This window comes from Pristiophorus japonicus, chromosome 2 (genome assembly GCF_044704955.1).
Source record: "Pristiophorus japonicus isolate sPriJap1 chromosome 2, sPriJap1.hap1, whole genome shotgun sequence".
Taxonomy (NCBI): domain Eukaryota; kingdom Metazoa; phylum Chordata; class Chondrichthyes; family Pristiophoridae; genus Pristiophorus; species Pristiophorus japonicus.
This window is the reverse complement of record NC_091978.1, coordinates 130,568,851-130,592,309: the sequence shown is the minus strand read 5'-3', so window position 1 is coordinate 130,592,309 and position 23,459 is coordinate 130,568,851. Positions and strand designations below refer to the sequence as shown.

General features: G+C 47.2%; 1 protein-coding gene across 3 annotated transcripts in view; it reads left to right on the top strand.

Moving 5' to 3' along the window:
• The first annotated feature begins 1,029 nt into the window (after positions 1-1,029).
• The window catches only part of LOC139232264 (trifunctional nucleotide phosphoesterase protein YfkN-like), a 118,471-nt gene continuing 96,041 nt past the window's right edge, over positions 1,030-23,459 (top strand). Inside the window, exon 1 of one of the 3 annotated variants that reach the window (XM_070862564.1) lies at positions 1,030-1,235. In XM_070862564.1, the coding sequence (XP_070718665.1) occupies positions 1,093-1,235 (143 nt within the window). In that variant the 5' untranslated portion in view covers positions 1,030-1,092. The remainder of the gene's footprint in view (positions 1,236-23,459) is intronic. The other 2 variants (XM_070862562.1, XM_070862563.1) reach the window with 2 other exon arrangements.

The window sequence follows — 23,459 nt, the reverse complement described above, 5'->3', positions numbered from 1 at the left end:
ATTCTTGCTATTGAGGGAGTGCAGCGAAGATTCACCAGACTGATTCCCGGGATGGTGGGACTGACCTATCAAGAAAGACTGGATCAACTGGGCTTGTATTCACTGAAGTTCAGAAGAATGAGAGGGGACCTCATAGAAACGTTTAAAATTCTGACTGGTTTAGACAGGTTAGATGCAGGAAGAATGTTCCCAATGTTGGGGAAGTCCAGAACCAGGGGTCACAGTCTAAGGATAAGGGGTAAGCCATTTAGGACCGAGATGCGGAGGAACATCTTCACCCAGAGAGTGGTGAACCTGTGGAATTCTCTACCACAGAAAGTAGTTGAGGCCAATTCACTAAATATATTCAAAAGGGAGTTAGATGAAGTCCTTACTACTAGGGGGATCAAGGGGTATGGCGAGAAAGCAGGAATGGGGTACTGAAGTTGCATGTTCAGCCATGAACTCATTGAATGGCGGTGCAGGCTAGAAGGGCTGAATGGCCTACTCCTGCACCTATTTTCTATGTTTCTATATTATTTGTTCCCTGCAGTCCATGTGACATATAGCAGATATTTTAAATAAACAATACCACCGGTAAATTGATTGAAAGTCACACACCTATGATTTGTGTAACGTTGAGAGATTTGATGATAGTATGGTTACCAGGGGAATATTTGGAGGGCACAATTTTCCATGTATATTCTGCTTTGTCCATACATGAAGCAAAATGTTTTCTGATTTGTATTTCATGGCCTGCACAATGTACCTAATAGCATAAAACTCGCTTCTTCTTATAGTTTAAGTTTGATTGATTGACAACAAGGTATGTTTAATTCAGGAATTTCTACAACCTAATTTCTTTGTGACTGGCTGAAAATCCATTTTCAATTCAAACCAACAACGACGCCATTTTTAAGATGAAACTGCCACACACGTCATGCGATTCTTCCGCGCGACTCCAGAGCAGCCAACACGTCACAATGAGGGTGTTGCCCAGCACGTGGTGCCGGGGGACAGCTTGGGTTCGACGTTGCTATAACGACGGCAGGGCGGTTGGTGCGTGTGGGAAGGGAAGGTTGTTTCCAGAAATATTTGTGACCGAAATCAAAGATGGCGGCGGTAAATGTTGGTGTGCTCAATGCGTCGTGTGAAGCAGCGTCTGGTGCAAAGGCTCCGGTGCTAACAATTCTTCACTTTAATGATGTTTATGAGATCCAGTCGCGTTCAGAGGAACCCGTGGGAGGCGCGTCCAGGTTACGATCATTCTTTTTACACAATTATATGGTACAGTGAAAGGTTGTGATTTAATAATCCAGGAACGCCTATCACCGTGTGAGTTTCACATAGCTGTGAATGAATTGGGAGAAAAGACACGTTGGTATTCTCTAGCCTGTGCAGTTAATTGTGCCATAAACATGATTTATAAAAAGTTAGGACAACATTTAAAAAAAACTTTAGCCTTCAATATCTTTCTAAATTGGACGAGTTTAATGACAACCGTAGTTATCAACCGCGGTTTTTGCAGCCAGATGTTTTCACTGGCAGGAGGGTCGGTAACCAGAGGGTTTAAAATAATAGGTAAAAGAACGTGGGGGGAAGAGAAGAATTTGTTTCACGAGTTGCCATGGTCTGCAATGCACTGCCTGAAGAGTGGTGTTAGCATATTCAATGGTGACTTTCAAAGGGGAATTGGATATATAGTTGAAAATAAAAAAATTTCAGCACTATAGGGAAAGAGCAGGGGAGAAAACATGGACCCTGGGACCCTCCGATCCAGACTCCAATAGCTCCCTTCCTACTAGTTTCACACACCCAAGAATCTCCTTCCATAAGTTCCCATTTTTTCGCACCCCATCTGTTTAGCCTCCCTTCCCACATTTCTCTTCCAATGCTTCCAGGCTTGCACATCACTTTCCACGACTCCTGTATCCTAGACGTTCATTTTCAGTGTTCCCAGACCTTGTGAATCCCTCTCCCAGTGTTCCCAGGGTCCAGTTTGCTGTGGTGCCTATCTTGAGGACCCTACTCCCAAATGCCACAGTCCTATAAAAGTACTGGCAGATAACAGGACCACTGGTGCTCCTAGACTATGCAACATCCTCACAGTGCTAGCATATGCCAAGGTCCTGCCTATCATTCCAGAAATCCCCCTCTACACTGGTGTCAGATTTTGTGCTGCCACTCCCGATCTTTCCAGACCCCGCCTCGGTCCTACCACAAATTTAGGACCCTGCTTCCCAGTGATACTATATATATATTGGGATTACCCACGAGTTCTGGCACACCTAGCACTCCTCAGTGGTGTACATCCTGGTACTCTCCTAAATACGATCAACCCTTAGGATCATCTCCAGTATTATCAAACCCCAGGTTATCTGTCTGGAGTGCTGCCAAATGCCAGAACCAATTCTTAATGTATCAATGTCCAGAACCCCAATAACTGCTGCTAAACACCACAACCTCCATCTCCAATGCTCCTAAATTTCACATTTGTAATCCAATATATGTTGACTGCTATCATCCTGTGTGTCCTGGACTTTGAAAATAAAACAAAGGCGAAGAAACAGATCATCATAATTAAGGCCACCCATTTAAGATTTTCACAGAAAAATGGATGGAATCTCAAAACTTAATTCCTAAAACACTGAAAATAATCCCACAATATCATGTCATATAACTCACTTTGACTTATTTAGTCACCATAAATCGTTGACCCTGCTGATAATACACTGTTACATGGTATAACACTCCTGTTGTTAGAAAACAGCTCCTTAAAACCTACCTCTGCGACCAAGCTTTTGGATAACTGCCATAACATCTCCTTATATGGCTCGGTGTCAAATTTATTTTTGATAAGACTTTTGCAAAATGCCTTGGGACGTTTTATTACGTTAAAGGAGTTATATAAATATAAATTGTTGTTATCCTCCAACCCAAAATGAGCAATGCCAAGGGTGATCTGTATGCATGTAGGCTAGTTTATCAATGTTTGGCATAGATCCAAATGGCTATTGGTAGTTTTAGACTTCTGTTTGTACCCAGTTTCCTTTGGTCAGCTCCTTACCATAGCTTTCAGGTGCAGCTGCAGGGAGCACACTTGTGTTAGGCTTTTGGGAACCTGAATTTAACTAAAATTTACAGGGCAATTCATGGGAATCCCCTCTCCTTCAAATCTGATGTCATCACCCCTCAAAAAAAAAACAACCCATAGAAAATAGGTGCAGGAGTAGGTCATTTGGCCCTTCGAGCCTGCACCGCCATTCAGTAAGATCATGGCTGATCACTCAACCTCAGTACCCCTTTCCTGCTTTCTCTCCATACCCCTTAATCCCTTTGGCCGTAAGGGCCCTATCTAACTCCCTTTTGAATATATCTAACGAACTGGCCTCAACAACTTTCTGTGGTAGAGAATTCCACAGGTTATTCACTCTCTTGAGTGAAGAAGTTTCTCCTCATCTCGGTCCTAAATGGCTTATGTAAAGTCCTGACCCATGTAAGACGCCAGCATGAGTGCCCACCGCTGAATGCGCGCCGAGGCATTGGCGTTTATTGCCTTGCTCTCGGATAGGAGGGACGTGAGGGGCTTGTGGTCGGTTTCTAATGCGAACTTGGCCCCGAAAAGGTATTGGTGCATCTTTTTGACACCGTAAACGCACGCGAGCGCCTCCTTCTCAACCATACCGTACCCGCGCTCCGCCCGCGAAAGTGACCTGGAGGCATAAGCAATGGATTGTAATTTACCCGCATCATTGACATGCTGTAAAGCGCACCTGACCCCGTACGCTGACGCATCACATGTAAGAACTAGCTTTTTACCTGGGTCAAAAAAGGCTAAAACACTGTTGGAACATAGAAGGTTGTGTGCCTTTATTGAAGGCGCGTTCTTGGGCATCCCCCCCAAAACCAATCGCACTCCTTTCTGAGTAGCACGTGGAGAGGCTCCAGCAGCGTGCTCAAGTTCTGCATAAAGTTTCCAAAGTAATTGAGTAGCCCGAGACATTCCGGGGCCTGGGTGCCAGACGAATTGCTTCGATTTTGGATTCTGTTGGGCGGATTCCATCAGCGGCAATCCTTCTGCCCAAAAATTCCACCTCGGGCGCGAGAAACAGACACTTGGATTTCTTAACTCTTAGGCCTACCCGATCCAATCGACTTAGTACTTCCTTCAAATTGCGGAGATGGGAGTCGTGTCCCTGCCCGTGATGAGTATGTCATCTTGAAACACAACCGTCCCTGGGATGGACTTGAGCAGACTCTCCATGTTGCGCTGGAATATAGCAGCTGCCGACCTGATGCAGAATGGGCATCGATTGTACATAAAAAGGCCTCGATGTGTGTTGATGGTGGTGAGTAGCTGAGACTTTTCGGTCAGTTCTTGCGTCATATACGCAGATGTGAGATCTCGTTTCGAGAAAAGTTTTCCTCCAGCCAACGTGGCAAATAGGTCCTCCGCTCTGGGCAGCGGGTATTGGTCCTGTAGGGAGACTCTGTTTATGGTAGACTTGTAATCCCCACAGATTCGTACGGATCCATCAGGCTTCATGACTGGGACGATGGGACTTGCCCAGTCGCTAAATTCCACGGGTGAGATAATGCCTTCCCGCAGAAGCCTGTCCAGTTCGTGTTCAATCTTTTCCCTCATCACATAAGGCACAGCTCTGGCCTTGTGATGGACTGGTCTGGCATCATGTGTGATGTAGATTTTAACTTTAGCCCCTTTGAAGGTGCCCACACCTGGCTGAAAGAGATGTTCAGAACGACTTAAAACTGTTGAGCAGGAGGTCCGTTCCTCTGACGACATGGCGTGAACATCATCATCCCATTTCCAATTTAGTTTTGCCAGCCAGCTTTTCCCCAACAGTGCTGGGAGATCTCCGGGGACAATCTTCAGGGGAAGTCGTTCACCGTCCCTTTGTGTGAGACTGAGAGCATGGCGTTGCCAAGGGCTGGGATGATTTCTTTGGTATAGGTCCTTAGTTTGGTGTCGATCCTTGTGAGCTTTGGTCTGTTGCTTTTGTGCGGCCACAGCTGTTCAAATTGTTGGACGCTCATGAGAGATTGACTAGGTCCCGTGTCCTGTTCCATGTTGACGGGTATCCCGTTGAGTAGGACCCTCATCATTATTGGAGGCGTCTTGTTGTAAGAACAGTGGACATTGATCGTGTTGACCCGGTGTCCCGGGCACTGTCCCCACTGTCTTCTGGTCCGCTTTCTGACCCTTCCGATTTGTATATCAGCCGAGCTGCTGTTTTTCTGCACATGCGAGCCAAATGCCCTGTATAGTTGCAGTTTCTGCAAACAGCATGCTGAAACCGACACCTCCTTGTTGAGTGCCTTCCCCCACATCTCCAGCACAGACCGCTTCCATTATTTCCGAAGGATGAGCTGCATCTGGCTGATCTCTCTTGAGCTTCTCTCAGTCTGTAGTTGATTGCTTGCATTATGGGTTGATGACTTGTGAACGGCCGTTCCTGTGGCCCTTGATGGCTTCTGGCGCCACTGCCTGCTGTTGAAGGCCGCTCTCCTGCCTTTGTCTGTGTTTGGGGGTAGCGGCTCGTTTCACGCTGTGAACCCCTTGTTAGTTGTAGTTGTAGTACCCGCAGTGTAGATCAACCTCGTTTCTTCTTCTCCTGCCAAGAATATCTCTGCGACCAGTGCTGCTGCCTCTAGGGTCAAGTTCTTGGTCTCTATAAGCTTTCGGATTATGCTTGCGTGGCCTATTCCTTCAATAAAAAAGCCTCTGAGTACTTCTCTCTTTAGTTCATCGAAGAACTCACATAAACTAGCCAGCCTCCGAAGTTCCGCCACAAAGTCGGGTATGCTCCGGCCCACACAGCGTCTGTAGCTGTAGAACCTGTGTCTGGCCATGTGTAGGCTGCTCGCTGCTTCAGGTGGTCTCTTACCAGTGTGCTCAACTCCTCAAACGACTTGCTTGCTGGTTTCTCGGGTGCCAGCAGGTCCTTCATTAAGGCGTATGTTTTCGAGCCACAGCTGGTCAAGAAATGGGCTCTTCTCTTGTCTGCCTTGTCGTCGCCCAACCAGTCTTTGGTTACACAGCTTTGCTGGAGCCTTTCTATAAAGTCCTCCCAACTGTCTCCAGCATTGTATTTCTCATCTGAGCGGTTGGTAGCCATTCTGTGGATTCTGTGATCCTGTAACTCGTCACCACTGTAAAGTCCTGACCCTGCAGTACAGACTTACACGAGGCACATGCTGAAGTCAAGGTCACTCTGGACCTGCACCTTTATTTCACAGCTCTTGAGTGCCGTACTTGCCTGAGACCTGCCTTTATATACCTGTGTGGAACAGGTATGCAGTGTCTCCTGAAAGTGCACCTCTGGTGGTAAAGTATGCTAGTGGTTACAGGTCATATCTAGTTACAGTCATGTATAGCATGGTAAGATACAGTTATATACAGTAGTGTGAGATACATGACAGCTTACACCTTATTTTTAGACTGTGATCCCTGGTTCTGAAACTCCCCAGCAACGGGAACATTCTTCCTGCCTTTAACCTGTCCAGTCCCGTCAGAATTTTATATGTTTCTATGGGATCCGCTCTCATTCTTCTAAACTCCAGTGGATACAGGCCCAGTTGATCCAGTCTCTCCTCATATGTCAGTCCTGCCATCCCGGCAATCAATCTGGTGAACCTTTGCTGTACTCCTTGACTCTTCTGTCTTTGCAAACTACAGCATCATCTCCAACCTCTTTCCTCTCAAAAGTCCTTGAACGTGTTATCACCTCCCAAATCCGTGCCCATCTTTCCCAGAACGCCATTTGAATCCTTCCAATCAGATTTCCGCCTCTGCCGTAGTACCAAAACGGCTCTTATCAAAGTCACAAATGACATCCTATGTGACTGACAAAGGTAAGCTATCCCTTTTTGTCCTTCTCGACCTGTCTGCAACCTTTGACACGGTTGACCACTCCATCCCCCACCAAAGCCTCTCCATTGTTGTCCAGCTGGCTGGGACCGAACTCGCTTGAGTCCATTCTTATCGAATCGTAGCCAGAGAATCACCTGCAATGGCTTCTCTTCCCATGCCTGCACCGTTACCTCTGGTGTCCCCCAAGGATCTATTCTTGGCCCCCTCTTATTTCTCATCTACATGCTACCCCTCGTCGACATCATCCGAAAACACAGGCAGTTTCCACATGTACGCTGACGACACCCGGTTCCCACAAAGAAAAAGAGTGCGACTCCCAAATTTAGAGTCCTCTGGATGTCATGGGGCATATAAGGTAAGATAAGGAGAAAAAGGGAAGCTTGTATCAGATACCGAGAGCGAAATACTCTAGAAAGCCTGGAGGAGTATAGAAAGTGCAGGGGTGAAATTAAAAAGGAAATTAGGAAAGCAAAGAGAGGGCATGAAAATACTGGCAAGTAACATAAAGGAAAATCCAATGATGTTTTATAAATACATAAGGAGCAGGAGGATAACCAAAAAAAGAGTAGAGACCTGTGTGTGGAGGCAGAACACTTTTTCTGAATGCACGCAGCATTCGTAACAAAATAGATGAGTTGATGGCACAAGTTGATATAAATGGGTATGATATGATAGCCATTACAGAGTTGTGGTTGCAGGGTGACCAAGGCTGGGAACTGAATATTCAGGGGTATTTGACAATTTGGAAGAATAGACAGAAAGGAAAAGGTGGTGGGGTAGCTCTGTAGACAGAAAGCAGGAAACTATAGACCAGTTTGCCTAACATCTGTTGTTGGGAAAATGCTGGAGTCCATTAAGAAAGCAATGGCAGGACATTTGGAAAAGCATAATACAGAAAAGCAGAGTCAGCATGGTTTTATGAAAGGGAAATTATGTTTGACAAATTTGCTGGAGTTCTTTGAGGATGTAACGAGCAAGGTGGTTAAAAGGGAACCAGTGGATGTGGTGTATTCGGATTTCCAGAAGGCATTTGATAAGGTGCCAAATTAAAAAGTTACTGCACAAGATAAAAGCTCATGGGTTGGGGGTAATATATTAGCATGGATAGAGGATTGGCTAACTAACAGATAACACAGAGTCAGGATAAATGGGTCATTTTCCGGTTGGCAAACGGTAACTAATGGGGTGCCACAGGGATTGGTGCTGGGTCCTCAACTATTTACAATTTATATTAATGACTTGGATGAAGGGACCGAGTGTAATGTAGCCAAGTTTGCTGATGATACAAAGATGGGTGGGAAAGCAAGTTATGAGGAGGTCACAAAAATCTGCAAAGGGATATAGACAGGCTAAGTAAGTGGGCAAACATTTGGCAGATGGAGTATATATGTGGGAAAATGTGAGGTTATCCACTTTGTCAGGAAAAATAAAAAAGCAAATTACTATTTTAAATGGAAAGTGCTGCAGTAACTGGGGGTACTTGTGCCTGAAACTCAAAATGTTAGTATGCAGGTACAGCAAGTAATCAGGAAGGCAAATGGAATGCTGGCCTTTATTGCAAGGGGGATAGAGTATAAAAGCAGAACAGTCCTGCTACAACTGTACAGGGTATTGGCAAGACCACACCAAGAGGACTGTGTACAGTTTGGTCTCCTTATTTAAGGAGGGATATACTTGCATTGGAGGCAATTCAGAGAAAATTCACTTGGTTAATTCCTGAGATGAAGAGGTTGATTTAAGAAAGGTTGAGCAGGTTGGGCCAGTACTCATTGGAGTTCAGAAGAATGAGATTTGATCTTATTGAAACATATAAGATACTGAGGGGGCTCGACAAGGTAGATACAGAGAGGATGTTTCTCCTCGTTGAAACATAGAAACATAGAAAATAGGTGCAGGAGTAAGTCATTCGGCCCTTCGAGCCTGCACCACCATTCAATAAGATCATGGCTGATCATTCACTTCAGTACCCCTTTCCTGCTTTCTCCCAATATCCCTTGATCCCTCTAGCCGTAAGGGCCATATCTAACTCCCTCTTGAATGTATCCAATGAACTGGCATCAGCAACTCTGCGGTAGGGAATTCCACAGGTTAACAACTCTCTAAGTGAAGAAGTTTCTCCTCATCTCAGTCCTAAATGGCTTACCCCTTATCCTTAGACTGTGTCCCCTGGTTCTGGACTTCCTCAACATCGGGAACATTCTTCCTGCATCTAACCTGTCCAATCCCTTCAGAATCTTACCTGTTTCTATGAGATCCCCCTCATCCTTCTAAACTCCAGTGAATACAGGCCCAGTTGATCCTCATATATCAGTCCTGCCATCAGTCTGGTGAACCTTTGCTGCACTCTCAATAGCAAGAACGTCCTTCCTCAGATTAGGAGACCAAAACTGAACACAATATTCTAGCTGAGGCCTCACCAAGGCCCTGTACAACTGCAGTAAGACCTCCCTGCTCCTACTCAAATCCCCTAGCTATGAAGGCCAACATACCATTTGCTGCCTTCACCGCCTGCTGTACCTGCATGCCAACTTTCAATGACTGATGTATCATGACACCCAGGTCTCGTTGCACCTCCACTTTTACTAATCTGCTGTCATTCAGATAATCTGCCTTTGTGTTTTTGCCACCAAAGTGGATAACCTCACATTTATCCACATTATACTGCACCTGCCATGCATTTGCCCACTCACCTAACCTGTCCAAGTCACCCTGCAGCCTCTTAGCGTCCTCCTCACAGCTCACACCGCCACCCAGCTTAGTGTCATCTACAAACTTGGAGATATTACACTCCATTCCTTCATTTAAATCATTAATATATATTGTAAATAGCTGGGGTCCCAGCACTGAGCCCTGCGGCACCCCACTAATCACTGCCTGCCATTCTGAAAAGGATCCGTTTATCCCGACTCTCTGCTTCCTGTCTGCCAACCAGTTCTCTATCCACGTCAGTACGTTACCCCCAATACCATGTGCTTTAATTTTGCACACCAATCTCTTGTGTGGGACCTTGTCAAAAGCCTTTTGAAAGTACAAATACACCACATCCACTGAGTTCTCCCTTGTCCACTCTACTAGTTACATCCTCAAAAAATTCCAGAAGACTTGTCGAGCATGATTTCCCTTTCATAAATCCATGCTGACTTGGACCGATCCTGTCACTGCTTTCCAAATGCGCTGCTATTTCATCTTTAATAATTGATTCCAACATTTTCCCCACTACTGATGTCAGGCTAACCGGTCTATAATTACCCGTTTTCTCTCTCCCTCTTTTAAAAAGTGGTGTTACATTAGCTACCCTCTAGTCCATAGGAACTGATCCAGAGTCGATAGACTTTTGGAAAATGATCACCAATAAATCCACTATTTCTCGGGCTACTTCCTTATGTACTCTGGGATGCAGACTATCAGGTCCCGGGGATTTATCGGCCTTCAATCCCATCAATTTCCCTAACACAATTTCCCGCCTAATAAGGATTTCCTTCGTTCCTCCTTCTCACTAGACCCTCGGTCCCCTAGTATTTCCAGAAGGTTATTTGTGTCTTCCTTCGTGAAGACAGAACCAAAGAATTTGTTCAACTGGTCTGCCATTTTTTTGTTCCCCATTATAAATTCTTCTGATTCTGACTGCAAGGGACCTATGTTTGTCTTCACTAATCTTTTTCTCTTCACATATCTATAGAAGCTTTTGCAATCAGTTTTTATGTTCCCGGCAAGCTTCCTCTCGTGCTGTATTTTCCCCCTCCAAATTAAACCCTTTGTCCTCCTCTGCTGAATTCTAAATTTCTCCCAGTCCTCAGGTTTGCTGCTTTTTCTGGCCAATTTATATGCCTCTTCCCTGGATTTAACACGATCCCTAATTTCCCTTGTTAGCCACGGTTGAGCCTCCTTCCCCGTTTTATTTTTACTCCAGACAGGGATGTACAATTGTTGAAGTTCATCCATGTGATCTTTAAATGTTTGCCATTGCCTATCCACCGTCAACCCTTTAAGTATCATTCACCAGTTTATTCTAGCCAATTAACATCTCATACCATCGAAGTTACCTTTCCTTAAGTTCAGGACCCTAGTCTCTGAATTAACTGTGTCACTCTCCATCTTAATAAAAAATTCTACCATATTATGGTCACTCTTCCCCGAGGGGCCTCGAACAACAAGATTGCTAATTAGTCCTTTCTCATTACACATCACCCAGTCTAGGATGGCCAGCCCTCTAGTTGGTTCCTCGACATATTGGTCTAGAAAACCATCCCTAATACACTCAAGGAAATCCTCCTCCACCGTATTGCTACCAATTTGGTTAGCCCAATGAATATGTAGATTAAATCGCCCATGATAACTGCTGTACCTTTATTGCACACATCGCTAATTTCTTGTTTGATGCTGTCCCCAACCTCACTATTACTGTTTGGTGATCTGCATACAACTCCCACTAGCGTTTTCTGCCCTTTGGTATTCCGCAGCTCCACCCATACAGATTCCACATCATCCAAGCTAATGTCCTTCCTTAATATTGTGTTAATTTCCTCTTTAATCAGCAATACTACCCCACCTCCTTTTCCTTTCTGTCTATCCTTCCTGAATGTTGAAGACCCCTGGATGTTGAGTTCCCAGCCTTGGTCACCGTGGAGCCATGTCTGTGTGATGCTAATTATATCATATTCATTAATTGCTTCCTGTGCAGTTAATTCGTCCACCTTATTACGAATACTCCTCATATTAAGCCACAAAGCCTTCAGGCTTGTCTTTTTAACACACTTTACCCCTTTAGAATTTTGCTGTAATGTGGCCCTTTTTGATTTTTGCCCTGGGTTTCTCTGCCCTCCACTTTCACTTTTTTCTTCTTTCTATCTTTTGCTTCTGCCCCCATTTTACTTTCCTCTGTCTCCCTGCATAAGTTCCCAACCCCTCCGCAACAGCACAACAAACACTCCCCCGAGGACATTGGTTCTGGTCCTGTCCAGGTGCCGACCGTTCGGTTTGTACTGGTCCAACCTCCCCCAGAACCGGTTCCAATGTCCCAGGAATTTGAATCCCTCCCTTCTGCACCACTCCTCAAGCTATGTATTCATCTGAGCTATCCTGCGATTCCTACTCTGACTAGCACGTGGCACTGGTAGCAATCCTGAGATTACTACCTTTGACGTCCTACTTTTTAATTTAACTCCTAGCTCCCTAAAATCAGCTTGTAGGACCTCATCCTGTTTTTTTACCTATATCGTTGGTACCTATATGCACCACGACAACTGGCTGTTCATTCTCCCCCTCCAAAATGTCCTGCAACCGCTCCGAGACATCCTTGACCCTTGTACCAGGGAGGCAACATACCATCCTGGAGTCTCGATTGCGACCGCAGAAACATCTATCTATTCCCCTTACAATAGAATCCCCTACCACTATAGCTCTCCCACTCTTTTTTTTTTTTTCCTTGGGAATCTAGAACTAGGGGGCATAGTTTCAGAATAAAGGGTCGCCCATTTAAAACTGATGAGGAGGAATTTCTTGTTTCGGAGGTTTGTAAATATGTGGAATTCTCTGCCCCAGAGAACTGTAGAGGCTAGGTCACTGAATATATTTAAGGCGGAGCTAGACAGACTCTTGAGCGATAAGGGGGTTGAAGGGTTATGGGGAGCGGGCAGAGAAGTGGAACTGAGCCCAAGATCAGATCAGCCATGATCTTATTGAATGGCAGAGCAGGTGGCCAAATGGCCTACTCCTGCTCCTATTTATTATGTTCTAACACATGGGTATGGTTCTTAATGAAAACTTTGCGCCTGGACAATGTAGTTAAGGAAGAGGAGTGTAAAATATTAGATGAGATAAACATAGATAAAGTAGATAAATTGCCAGACCCGGATGAAATTTATTCCAGGCTGATGAGAGAAGCAAGGGAGGAAATAGTGGACGCTCTGACCATCATTTTCTAATTTCTCTGGCTACAGCTCTGGTGCCAGAGGACTGCTAATGTTGTACCGTTGTTTAAAAAGAGATAAACCGAGTAATTACAGGCCAGTCAGCCTAACCTTGGACAAATTATTGGTAAATATTCTGAGGGACAGTGTTAATCGTCATTTAGAAAGGGGCGGATTAATCAGGGATAGACAGAATGGAATTGTTAGGGAAAGGTTGTATCTGACGAACTTGATTGAATTTTTTTGAGGAGTTAACAAGGAGGGTCGATGAGGGCAGCGCATTTGATGTAATCTATATGGATTTTAGCAAGGCTTTTGACAAGGTCCCACATGGCAGACTGGTCAGAAAAGTAAAAGCCCATGGGATCCAAGGCAAAGTGACAAGTTGGATCCAAAATTGGCTCAGTCGCAGGAAGCAAAGGTTAATGGGTGTTTTTGTGACTGGAAGGATGTTTCCACTGGGGTTACTCGGGGCTCAGTACTAGGTCCCTTTCTTTTTGTGGTATGTCTCAATGATTTGGACTTCGATGTAGGAGGCATGATTAAGAAGTTTGTAGATGATGCAAACATTGGTCGTGTGCTTGATAGCGAGGAAGAAAGTTGTGGAGTGCGGGAAGATATCAATGAACTGGTCAAGTGGGCAGAAATAGCAAAGCGAATTCAATCCGGGGAAGTGTAAAGTCGTCATCATCATAGGCAGTCCCTCAGAATTGAGGAAGACTTGCTTCCACTCTTAGAATGAGTCCTTAGGTGGTTGAACAGTGCAATACGAGAACTACAGTCCCTGCCACAGGTGGGACAGACAGTCGTTGAGGGTAAGGGAGGGTGGGACAGGTTTGTCGCATGTTCTTTCTGCTGCCTGCGCTTGTTTTCTACATGCACTCTGATGAGACTCGAGGCGCTCAGCGCCCTCCTGGATGCACTTCCTCCACTTAGGGCGGCCTTTGGCCAGGGACTCCCAGATGTCGGTGGGGATGTTCCACTTTATCAGGGAGGCTTTGAGGGTGTCCTTGTAACGTTTCTTCTGTCCACCTTTTACTCGGTTGCCATGAAGGAGTTATGAGTAGAGCGCTTGCTTGTGAAGTGTGAAGTACTGCATTTGGGGAGAGCTGACAAGACAAGGGAATACACAATAAATGTTAGGATACTGAGAAGTATAAAGGAACAGAGGGACCTTGGAGTGCATGTTCACAGATCCATGAAGGTAGCAGGATAAGTAGATAAGGTGGTTAAGAAGGCATGCGGTAATATGTCCTTACTATACAGTATAAATGCACACGAGGCCCATACTTGAGAGAAGGTCATTCTGTGACCAGTAACCTTTATTAGCCAGCATTGAAGTGATGAAGGTGGGTGGAGCTTCCCCTTTTATACCTGAACGTCCAGGTTAGGAGTGTCTCCTACAAGTTCACCACCTAGTGGTCAATGTTCTCACGGTGTACCACTTAGGTCAGTTTGTACATGGGTTACAATGACAGTTAAATACATGACATCACCTCCCCACCCCCAAAGTTTTATTGGGATCACAGGTTAAGTCTCTCTGGTGGTTTACGCTCCCTTGTAGAGCGCCTGAGTTGGGGCTCCGGTTGTTGGGCGCTGGCCTGAGTGTCTGCTGTTTGCGGTACCTCAGGCCTGTCTGGACTGCCTGTTAATACAGATTCTTTTCCCTCAATCTGGTTCAGCGAATACACTGAGTCGAACACGGTAGCCGCTTATAACAAAGCAGACTTTATTAATTGTTTCACCGGCCAGGACTTATCAGAACAAAGGAACGCTCTCCCTCAGAGTGTGCTCACTCCCCTCAGACAAGCCCCGTTACAAGGTAGGGGCATAACGGTTATACACTTTCGGTACGTAATACAATTGAGTGACATTCAGTTCACCCTATCCTTTTGTGATCCCTCCTTCCCTCTGTCCACTCATGAGCCGACACCTGGCCTTCCTTGCCCAATTAAGTACGGGCAAGTGGTTATGTGTAATAGCAACTGTTTTTACACAAAGAGCCTTTCACCCTTGTTATTACAATTTTACTGGCGTGACTAGTAACCAAGACCTTGAGCAAGTCTGCTATTTGTGCTAATGTTGTAACATTTGCAGTCTGACATTCTTTTGGTTATTCTTCCATGAATCCTTTGTTCACTTCACTGTCTCTATTGCTATACATTTTCGCACATTCTCATTCCCCCCTTTTATCATTCCATGATAATCTCTAGGATTATTCCAGGAGTATCGCATTCAGCCGTTCGCACTCTCTTTCCTGATCCCCCTTGTCGATGGTCCCGGTTGGCTTCCTGATCCCCGAGGTATTGGTCAGGACTAAGAATGGGGGTTCCTTTTTAGGGTCATAGGGTGGTTGGTACCATCCCTGGAACGTTTGACTAATGGGGTACCTACACTCTCCCACTCGGTGACGTCCCCGTGGTTGTCCACACGGTAACGGTATCTTTCGTATTTGTATTGGCCCCCCCCTCCTCTCATGCTAGTCTGGCTCAGAAGCCACTTGACAGTCTCAGTTAGGGTCAGTGGAATGGGGCGCAAAGGAATTCCCCCTTTGGAATGTATAGGGATATGTGAGCACACCCAGCAACGAGAAAAGTTCCCATTTCGCGCATAAACATAAGACATACACAAAAAGGTGTTTACATGGAGCTCTCGCTTCAGTCTCGCTTCCCACGCGCCGCACTTGACGTACGCCAACGCTACTATACAGACTGTGGCATACAGACACAGTTTCATCTTATCGCTCTAGGTTAACAATTACTCGAGAACAAAATGTTTCTTGTAGCATCTCTATGGACAAGGATAAATAGTCCAAATATTTTGCTGATTCAAAGAGTTCGGTTTTCTCGCCTCTCTTCTCAGGTCACCGTCGGTGTAGCTGGTTGTCTATCACTATGGGCAGGGGTTCAAACTGTTCTCCTCGGGACCCACTCGGTTAGTCGGGACGCTCCCAGGAAGGACCTTATTCAGCTATGGAGAAGAGGAAGTCTGGAACAGAAACAGGGGTTAGGATAACCAGTAAAATAGGTTCGTTAGAGGGTGGTGAGCTTGCAGTGGTGCAGGTGAACCCAGGCACTTCTCCCCTCAACCTTAGCTGCAGTGGGGGTAGTAAGTAACACCTGAAAAGGCCCCTCCCATCGTGGCTCTAATCCCTTCCGAATCCATTTCTTAATCAGGACATACTTCCCTGGTGCCACGAGGGACGATTCGGGCAAAACTGGGAGGCCGAGGTGAGCATCTAGAACCTGGTTGTGGGCCATTCGCAGAGCCTGAGTCAGGGAAAGAACATAAGTAGTCATTTCCTCAGTCATGTGGTGGAATTGGACAGTGGAGGGGACATTCTGATTCCAGGGGGTCCTAAGGGGCCTACCATAAATGACCTCAGCGGGGGTCAGTCTAGCCTTACCGGTGGGAGTAGTTCGGATCTGGAATAGGGCTATGGGAAGGAGTTTGAGCCAATTGAGTCCGGTTGATGCTATCAGTTTTGCAAGCTTGGTTTTAAGAGTTTGATTAGCACGTTCAACCAGTCCCGCAGCTTGGGGTCGGTAGGCACAATGCAGCTGCTGGTTAATGCGCATCTGGGAACAGAATTCTTTGTTAACTTGGCCAATAAAGTGAGAGCCATTATCGGAACTCAGTCGAGCTGGGATACCATATCTAGGAACAACGCTCCCTTGTGGAGCGCCTGAGTTGGGGCTCCGGTTGTTGGGCGCTGGCCTGAGTGTCTGCTGTTTGTGGTGCCTCAGGCCTGTCTGGACTGCCCACAGTGACTAGGCTCTCCTCCGCTTGGGTCCAATGTTCGGTCACCTGTGGAAGAGTGAACTCTACATCGTGTTCTTCCTCTGCTTCTATGGGGTTGCTGAACCTCCTTTTTGTTTGATCCACGTGTTTGCGGCAGATTTGTCCATTGGTAAGTTTAACTACCAGAATCTTATTTCCCTCTTTGGCAATCACAGTGCCTGTGAGCCATTTAGGCCCTGCAGAGTAGTTGAGGACAAAGACAGGGTCATTGACATCAATACCTCGCGCCCTCGCATTCCCGTCATGGTAGTCACATTGTGACAGGCGCTTGCTCTCAACAATTTATTTCATGGTGGGGTGTATGAGGAATAACCTGGTTTTGAGCGTCCTTTTCATTAGCAGCTCTGCGAGTGGGACCCCTGTGAGCGAATGTGGTCAAGATCTACTGTCCAACAGGAGGCGTGATAAGCGGCTTTGTAGGGAATCCCCTTGGATTCTGAGCATCCCTTGTTTGATTATCTGCACTGCTCGTTCCGCCTGGCCGTTTGAGGCCGGCTTGAGCGGTGCTGTTCTGACATGGTTGATACCATTTCCTGCCATGAAGTCCTGGAATTCAATACTTGTAAAGCACGAGCCATTGTCGCTGACCAAGACGTCCGGTAGACCATGGGTGGCGAACATTGCCCGTAGACTTTCTACCGTGGCAGAGGATGTGCTTGATTTGAGAGTGTCACACTCGATCCATTTGGAGTAGGTGTCTACTACAACCAAGAACATTTTTCCCATGAAAGGAGCTGTGTCGTCCACATGAATGCGTGACCATGGCTTGGCAGGCCAGGACCAGGGGCTAAGAGGGGCTTCCCTGGGTGCGCTGAGCACACGTGTTGCACTTGTGAACACAAAGTTCCAGGTCTGCATCTATCCCTGGCCACCAAACGTGTGACCTGGCAATTGCCTTCATCATGACAACGCCCGGGTGCTCATTGTGAAGTTCTCTGATAAACACCTTACTGCCCATCTGGGGCATGACGACTCGGTTTCCCCACAGTATGCAGTCGGCCTGAATCGAGAGTTCATCTTTGCGCCTATGAAACGGTTTAAATTCCTCAGGGCATGCCCCATACATGGCTGCCCAGTCCCCATTCAGGACACATTTCTTAACTAAAGACAGTAGCGGGTCTTTATTTGTCCAGACTTTAATCTGATGGGCTGTCACAGGTGAGTCTTTGCTTTCGAAAGCTTCAACAGCCATGACCATCTCAGCATCATGCTCAGTTGCCCCCTCAGTGGTGGCTAGTGGGAGCCTGCTGAGTGCATCGGCACAGTTTTCAGTGCCCGGTCTGTGCCGAATTGTGTGGTTGTAGGCGGCTAATGTGAGTGCCCACCTCTGTATGCGGGCCGATGCATTTGCAATTATGGCCTTGTCAGCCAAAAGGGACGTTTGGGGTTTGTGATCTGTCTCGAGCTCAAATGTCCTGCCAAACCGGTACTGGTGCATTTTTTTGACTGCATATACACATGCAAGCGCTTCCTTTTCTACCACCCATTAGCCCCGTTCGGCCTGGGACAGACTTCTGGAGGCATAAGCTACCGGCTGTAACTGACCTTTGGCATTAACATGCTGCAACACACACCCGACCCCATAGGACGACGCGTTGCACGTTAAAACGAGTTTCTTACATGGGTCATATAGTGTTAACAGATTGTTAGAGCACGAAATTTGTTATGCTCCATCAAAAGCCCTTTCCTGGCTGTCCCCCAAACCCATTCGCGACCTTTACGTACGAGCACATGTAGCGGCTCTAACAGTGTGCTCACTTTGGGAAGAAAGTTACCAAAATAGTTCAGGAGCCCCAGGAACGAACGCAGCTCTGTCGTGTTATGGGGTTTGGGTGCTCTCTGGATCGCTTCCGTCTTGGATGTAGTCGGGCTGATTCCGTCTGATGCTGCCCTCCTCCCCAGGAATTCTATCTCTCGAGCTAGGAAGACGCACTTCGCCTTTTTCAGTCGCAGACCTACCCGGTCCAGTCTGCATAGCACCTCTTCCAGGTTGCGGAGGTGTTCTTCAGTATCACAACCCGTGATGAGGATGTCGTCTTGAAAAACCACTGTCCTTGGAATCGACTTGAGGAGGCTTTCCATATTTCGTTGAAAGATCGCGCCGGCCGAATGAATCCCAAACTGACATCTGTTGTACTCAAATAACCCCTTGTGTGTCGTGATGGTGGTCAGCTTCTTCGACTCACTCGCCAGCTCCTGGGTCATGTAAGCTGAGGTCAGGTCCAATTTTGAAAAAAGTTTGCCACCGGATAGGGTCGTAAAGAGATCCTCCGCTCTCGGTAGCGGGTACTGGTCTTGGAGTGACACCCGATTGATGGTGGCCTTGTAATCACCACATATCCTGACCGACCCATCCATCTTGAGCACCGGCACAATCGGGCTCGCCCAGTCACTGAATTCGACTGGCGAGATGATGTCTTCCCTCAGCAGGCGGTCCAATTCGCCTTCTATCTTTCCTCGCATCACGTACGGCACCGCTCTGGCCTTGTGGTGTACTGGTCTGCCGTCCGGGTTTATGTGAATCACTACCTTGGTCCCCATGAAAGTGACAATGCTGGGTTGAAATAGTGGGTCAAATTTGTCCACGACCTGTGAGCATGATATTCGCTCCACAGAAGTAATTGCATTGACATCGGCCCATTTCCAGTCCATGACAGCCAGCCAACTCCTCCCGAGCAGTTCTGGACCGCCCCCGGGACAATCCAGAATGGCAACCTGTTCTCCGAATCTTTGTGGGTCACGACTACCGTGGCGCTGCCTAGCACCGGAATGATCTCCTTTGTATATGTCCGTAGCCATGCGTCAATTGGCAATAATTTTGGCCTCCTGGCCTTGGATGCCCACAACTTGTCGAACTGTTTGATACTCATCAGGGACTGACTGGCCCCTGTGTCTAGCTCCATTGATACTGGGATGCCATTGAAGAGCACTTTCATCATTATCGGTCGCATCCTGGTGTATGAACTGTATATGTGCTCCACATGAACTTGCTGAACTTCAGCTTCCAGCGATTTCCCCCAGTGTCCATTTGGCCTCATAGGGCTTACATCGTCCCCGTCCTCCTCGTACATCAACCTGGCTGCAGGCTTCCTGCACATACGCACCAAGTGACCGCTGACATCGCAGTTTCTGCAGGTATATTGCTGATACCTGCAAGCTCTGGCTGTGTGTTTGCCTCCACACCTCCAACATGAGCCGTTTTTGGAAACAAAAGGTCCATTACCAGTCGATCGTCTGACTATCTCTGTAACTGTCCTTAAGCGCACCATTGATGGCCCCATTACTGGCAGCATTGTTCCTTGCAATGGCATGAATCGCCGTTCAGCTAGCCATTGTCTCTGTTGAATTCCCCTTTTGGGTTCGACTACATGCTCGGGCATGTCCGATTGCCCCTGTCTGCCTGGAGAACTGTGTGCCGCGTCAACAATGTTGACTCCCTGCCCATTTGCTGCATTTAAACCAAGATTTTTGTCAAACATAATTCTGGTCCCTTCCTCCCCTGAGATAAATGTCTGGGCCATCAAAGCCACCTTTTCCAGGGTCAAGTCTTTGGTCTCAATCAGTTTCCTGAAAACCCCAGCGTGCCCGATGCCCTCAAGAAAAAAGTCTCGCAACATCTCCGCTCTGCATCCATCTGGGAACTTACATAGGCTTGCCAGTCGCCGGAGGTCTGCCACGAAGTCTCGAACGCTTTGCCCTTCTTGCCGCCGGTGCGTGTAAAACCGGTGTCTCGCCATATGCATGCTGCTCGTCGGTTTAAAGTGTTCCCCGATCAACTTACTGAGCTCTTCAAAAGTCTTGTCTCAATGGCTTCTCTGGCATTAGAAGATCCTTCATCAGGGAGTACGTCCTGGATCCACAAACCGTCAGGAGATGAGCCCTGCGTTTGTCGGCCGAATCCTGTCCCAGCCATTCCTTGGTGACAAAACTTTGCTGTAGTCGCTCAATAAAATCGTCCCAATCATCACCAACACAGTACCTCTCATCTGTGCTGCTAGTGGCCATGCACGCGTGGTTTTAATCCCAGTTTCTCGTCGCCAATAATATGTCCGCCCATACTTGAGAGAATGTCACTCTGTGACCAGTAACCTTTATTAGTCAGCACTGAAGTGATGAAGGTGGGTGGAGCTTCCCCTTTTTATACCTGAAAGTCCAGGTTAGGAGTGTCTCCCACAAGTTCACCACCTAGTGGTCAATGTTCTCACTGTGTACCACTTAGGTCAGTTTATACATGGGTTACAATGACGGTTAAATACATGACATACGAAATACCGAGGCATAGAATATGAGCAAGGAGGTTATGCTTGAACTGTATACAACACTCATTAGGCTGTTAATACGGATTCTTTTTCCCTCAATCTGTTTCAGCGAATACACTGACGTGAACACCTTGCCTTTTCTGTAAAGGACCTTTATTGAAGATTCTCTGGCCGGGACTTGTCAAGACAAAGGAACACTCTCAATCAGAGCCTGTTTACCTTCCTCTGGACAAGCCCCTTTTCAGCGCGAAACAACAACAGTTATACATTTTCAAAACAGAACACATTTGATTAGCACTTGGTCTATCCAATCCCTTTCTACCTCCCCCCCCGAGTACGTCCAATGGCAGGCAAGAAAGTCTCCCAATTAGGGCTGGTGTCAGGGTCAGGTTAGTTATAGCTTCGCTACACTGTCTTCCCTTATCAGTAAAGAACCCAATTAGTTTCCCTTCCTCCTCATCAGTAAAAGCCATTACTTTTCTCCTCCTATCTAGGATTGCTTTCTTTCTTTGTGCCGCCTTGCGTCTTTCTCATGACCCGTGTTTAACCTCAACCTCAACTCTTGGTAACCCCTTTTTTTTCTGTCGATTCTGCAGTTGTCTGCATCTTGACATTTCTTTAGCTATTTTCCCATGATTCCCTATTTCCATCCCTCTGCCACATTTACAATCCTTCTGTATCCCATTCTCAAGGCCACAGCTGGAGTACTGCTTTCAGTTCTGGTCACCAGATTACAGAAAATATGTGATTGCACTAGAGAGGGTACAGAGGAGATTTCCAAGGATGTTGCCAGGTCTCAAGAATTTTAGCTATGAAGAAAGATTGGATAGGCTGGGGTTGTTTTCTTTGGAACAGAGGAGGCTGAGGGGAGATTTAATTGAGGTGTTTAAAATTATTGGGAGGGTGCCTAGATAGTGGATAGGAAGGACCCGTTTCCCTAAACAGAGAGGTCAATAACCAGATGGCATAGATTTAAAGTAATTGGTAGAAGGATTAGTGGGGAGTTGAGAGAACCTTTTTTATCCAGAGGGTGGTGTGGGTCTGGAACTCACTGCCTGAAAGGGTAGTAGAGGCAGAAACCCTCATCACATTTAAAAAGTACTTGGATGTGCACTTCAAGTGCCATAACCTACAGGGCTACAGACCAAGAGCTGGAAAGTGGGATTAGGCTGGCTAACTTTTTTTTTGGCCGGCACAGACACGATGGGCCGAATGGGCTCCTCCAGTGCCATAAATTTCTATGATTCTATAGCTTACCAACACTTTTCTCGACCCCTCCACTGTCTCTAAATTGTCAGATTGTTAGTATGATATCCAGTACCGGATAAGCAGAAATTGTCTCCAATTAAATATTTTGAAGAGCGAAGCCATTGTCTTTGGTCCCCGCCATAAACTCCGTTCCCTAGCCACCAACTCCATTTCTCTCCCTAGCATCTTTCTGAGGCTGAACCAGACTGTTTATAACCTTGGTGTCATGTTTGACCCTGAAATGAGCTTCTGACCACCTATCTGCTCCATAACTAAGACCGCCTATTTCCACCTCCATAACCTCGCCAGTTTCTGCCCCTGCTTCAGCTCATCTGCTGGTGAAACCCTCATCCGTGCCTTGGTTGTAGACTTGACTATTTCAATGCACTCCTGGCTGTCCTCCCATGTTATACTCTACGTAAACTTGAGGTCATCCAAAACTCTGCTGCCCATGTCCCAGCTCACACCAAGCACCATTCCCCCATCACCTCGGTGCTCACTGACCTGCATTGGCTCTTTGTTAAACAATGCCTTGATTTTAAAATTCTCATCCTTGTTTTCAAATCTCTTGGCGTCGCGCAGCAGGAGCTGCTGGGCGCGGAGCTACAGCCCTGCGCCAAAAACAGTGTGCGCAGTAGCTCCCGGCTCTCCCAGCGCGTCCCGTCTCCCGGGCGACGACCCTATCCCAGGCCGAAGGGACGTCACCCCTATCCCGGGCCGAGTGGCCTGACACATCTTACCTCGTCGTTGGCGGGGCCCGACAGCCCGGCCACTCGCTGGGGATGGGCCCTGCCCAAAGAGTCGGCGCCAGCGGCTGGCGCCTTCTGCTTGTGGGCTCTTGCTGGGGGCAGGCCCCGCCTGAAGAGTCGGAGGTGGCGGCAGCCCGGCATTGGCTGCGTGCGGGCCCCGCCCGAAGCCCTCGGCGGGGCGCGTTCAGCTTCTTCTCTCTCTTTCCCCCCCTCCCCCATCCCGTTCATCTTTCTTCTCCCCCCTTCTTCTTCCCCCCTTCTTCTTCCCCCCTTCTTCTTCCCCCCTTCTTCTTCCCCCCTTCTTCTTCCCCCCTTCTTCTTCCCCCCCTTCTTCTTCCCCCCTTCTTCTTCCCCCCTTCTTCTTCCCCCTTCTTCTTCCCCCCCTTCTTCTTCCCCCCCTTCTTCTTCCCCCCTTCTTCTTCCCCCCTTCTTCTTCCCCCCTTCTTCTTCCCCCCCTTCTTCTTCCCCCCTTCTTCTTCCCCCCTTCTTCTTCCCCCCTTCTTCTTCCCCCCCTTCTTCTTCCCCCCCTTCTTCTTCCCCCCCTTCTTCTTCCCCCCCTTCTTCTTCCCCCCCTTCTTCTTCCCCCCTTCTTCTTCCCCCCCTTCTTCTTCCCCCCCTTCTT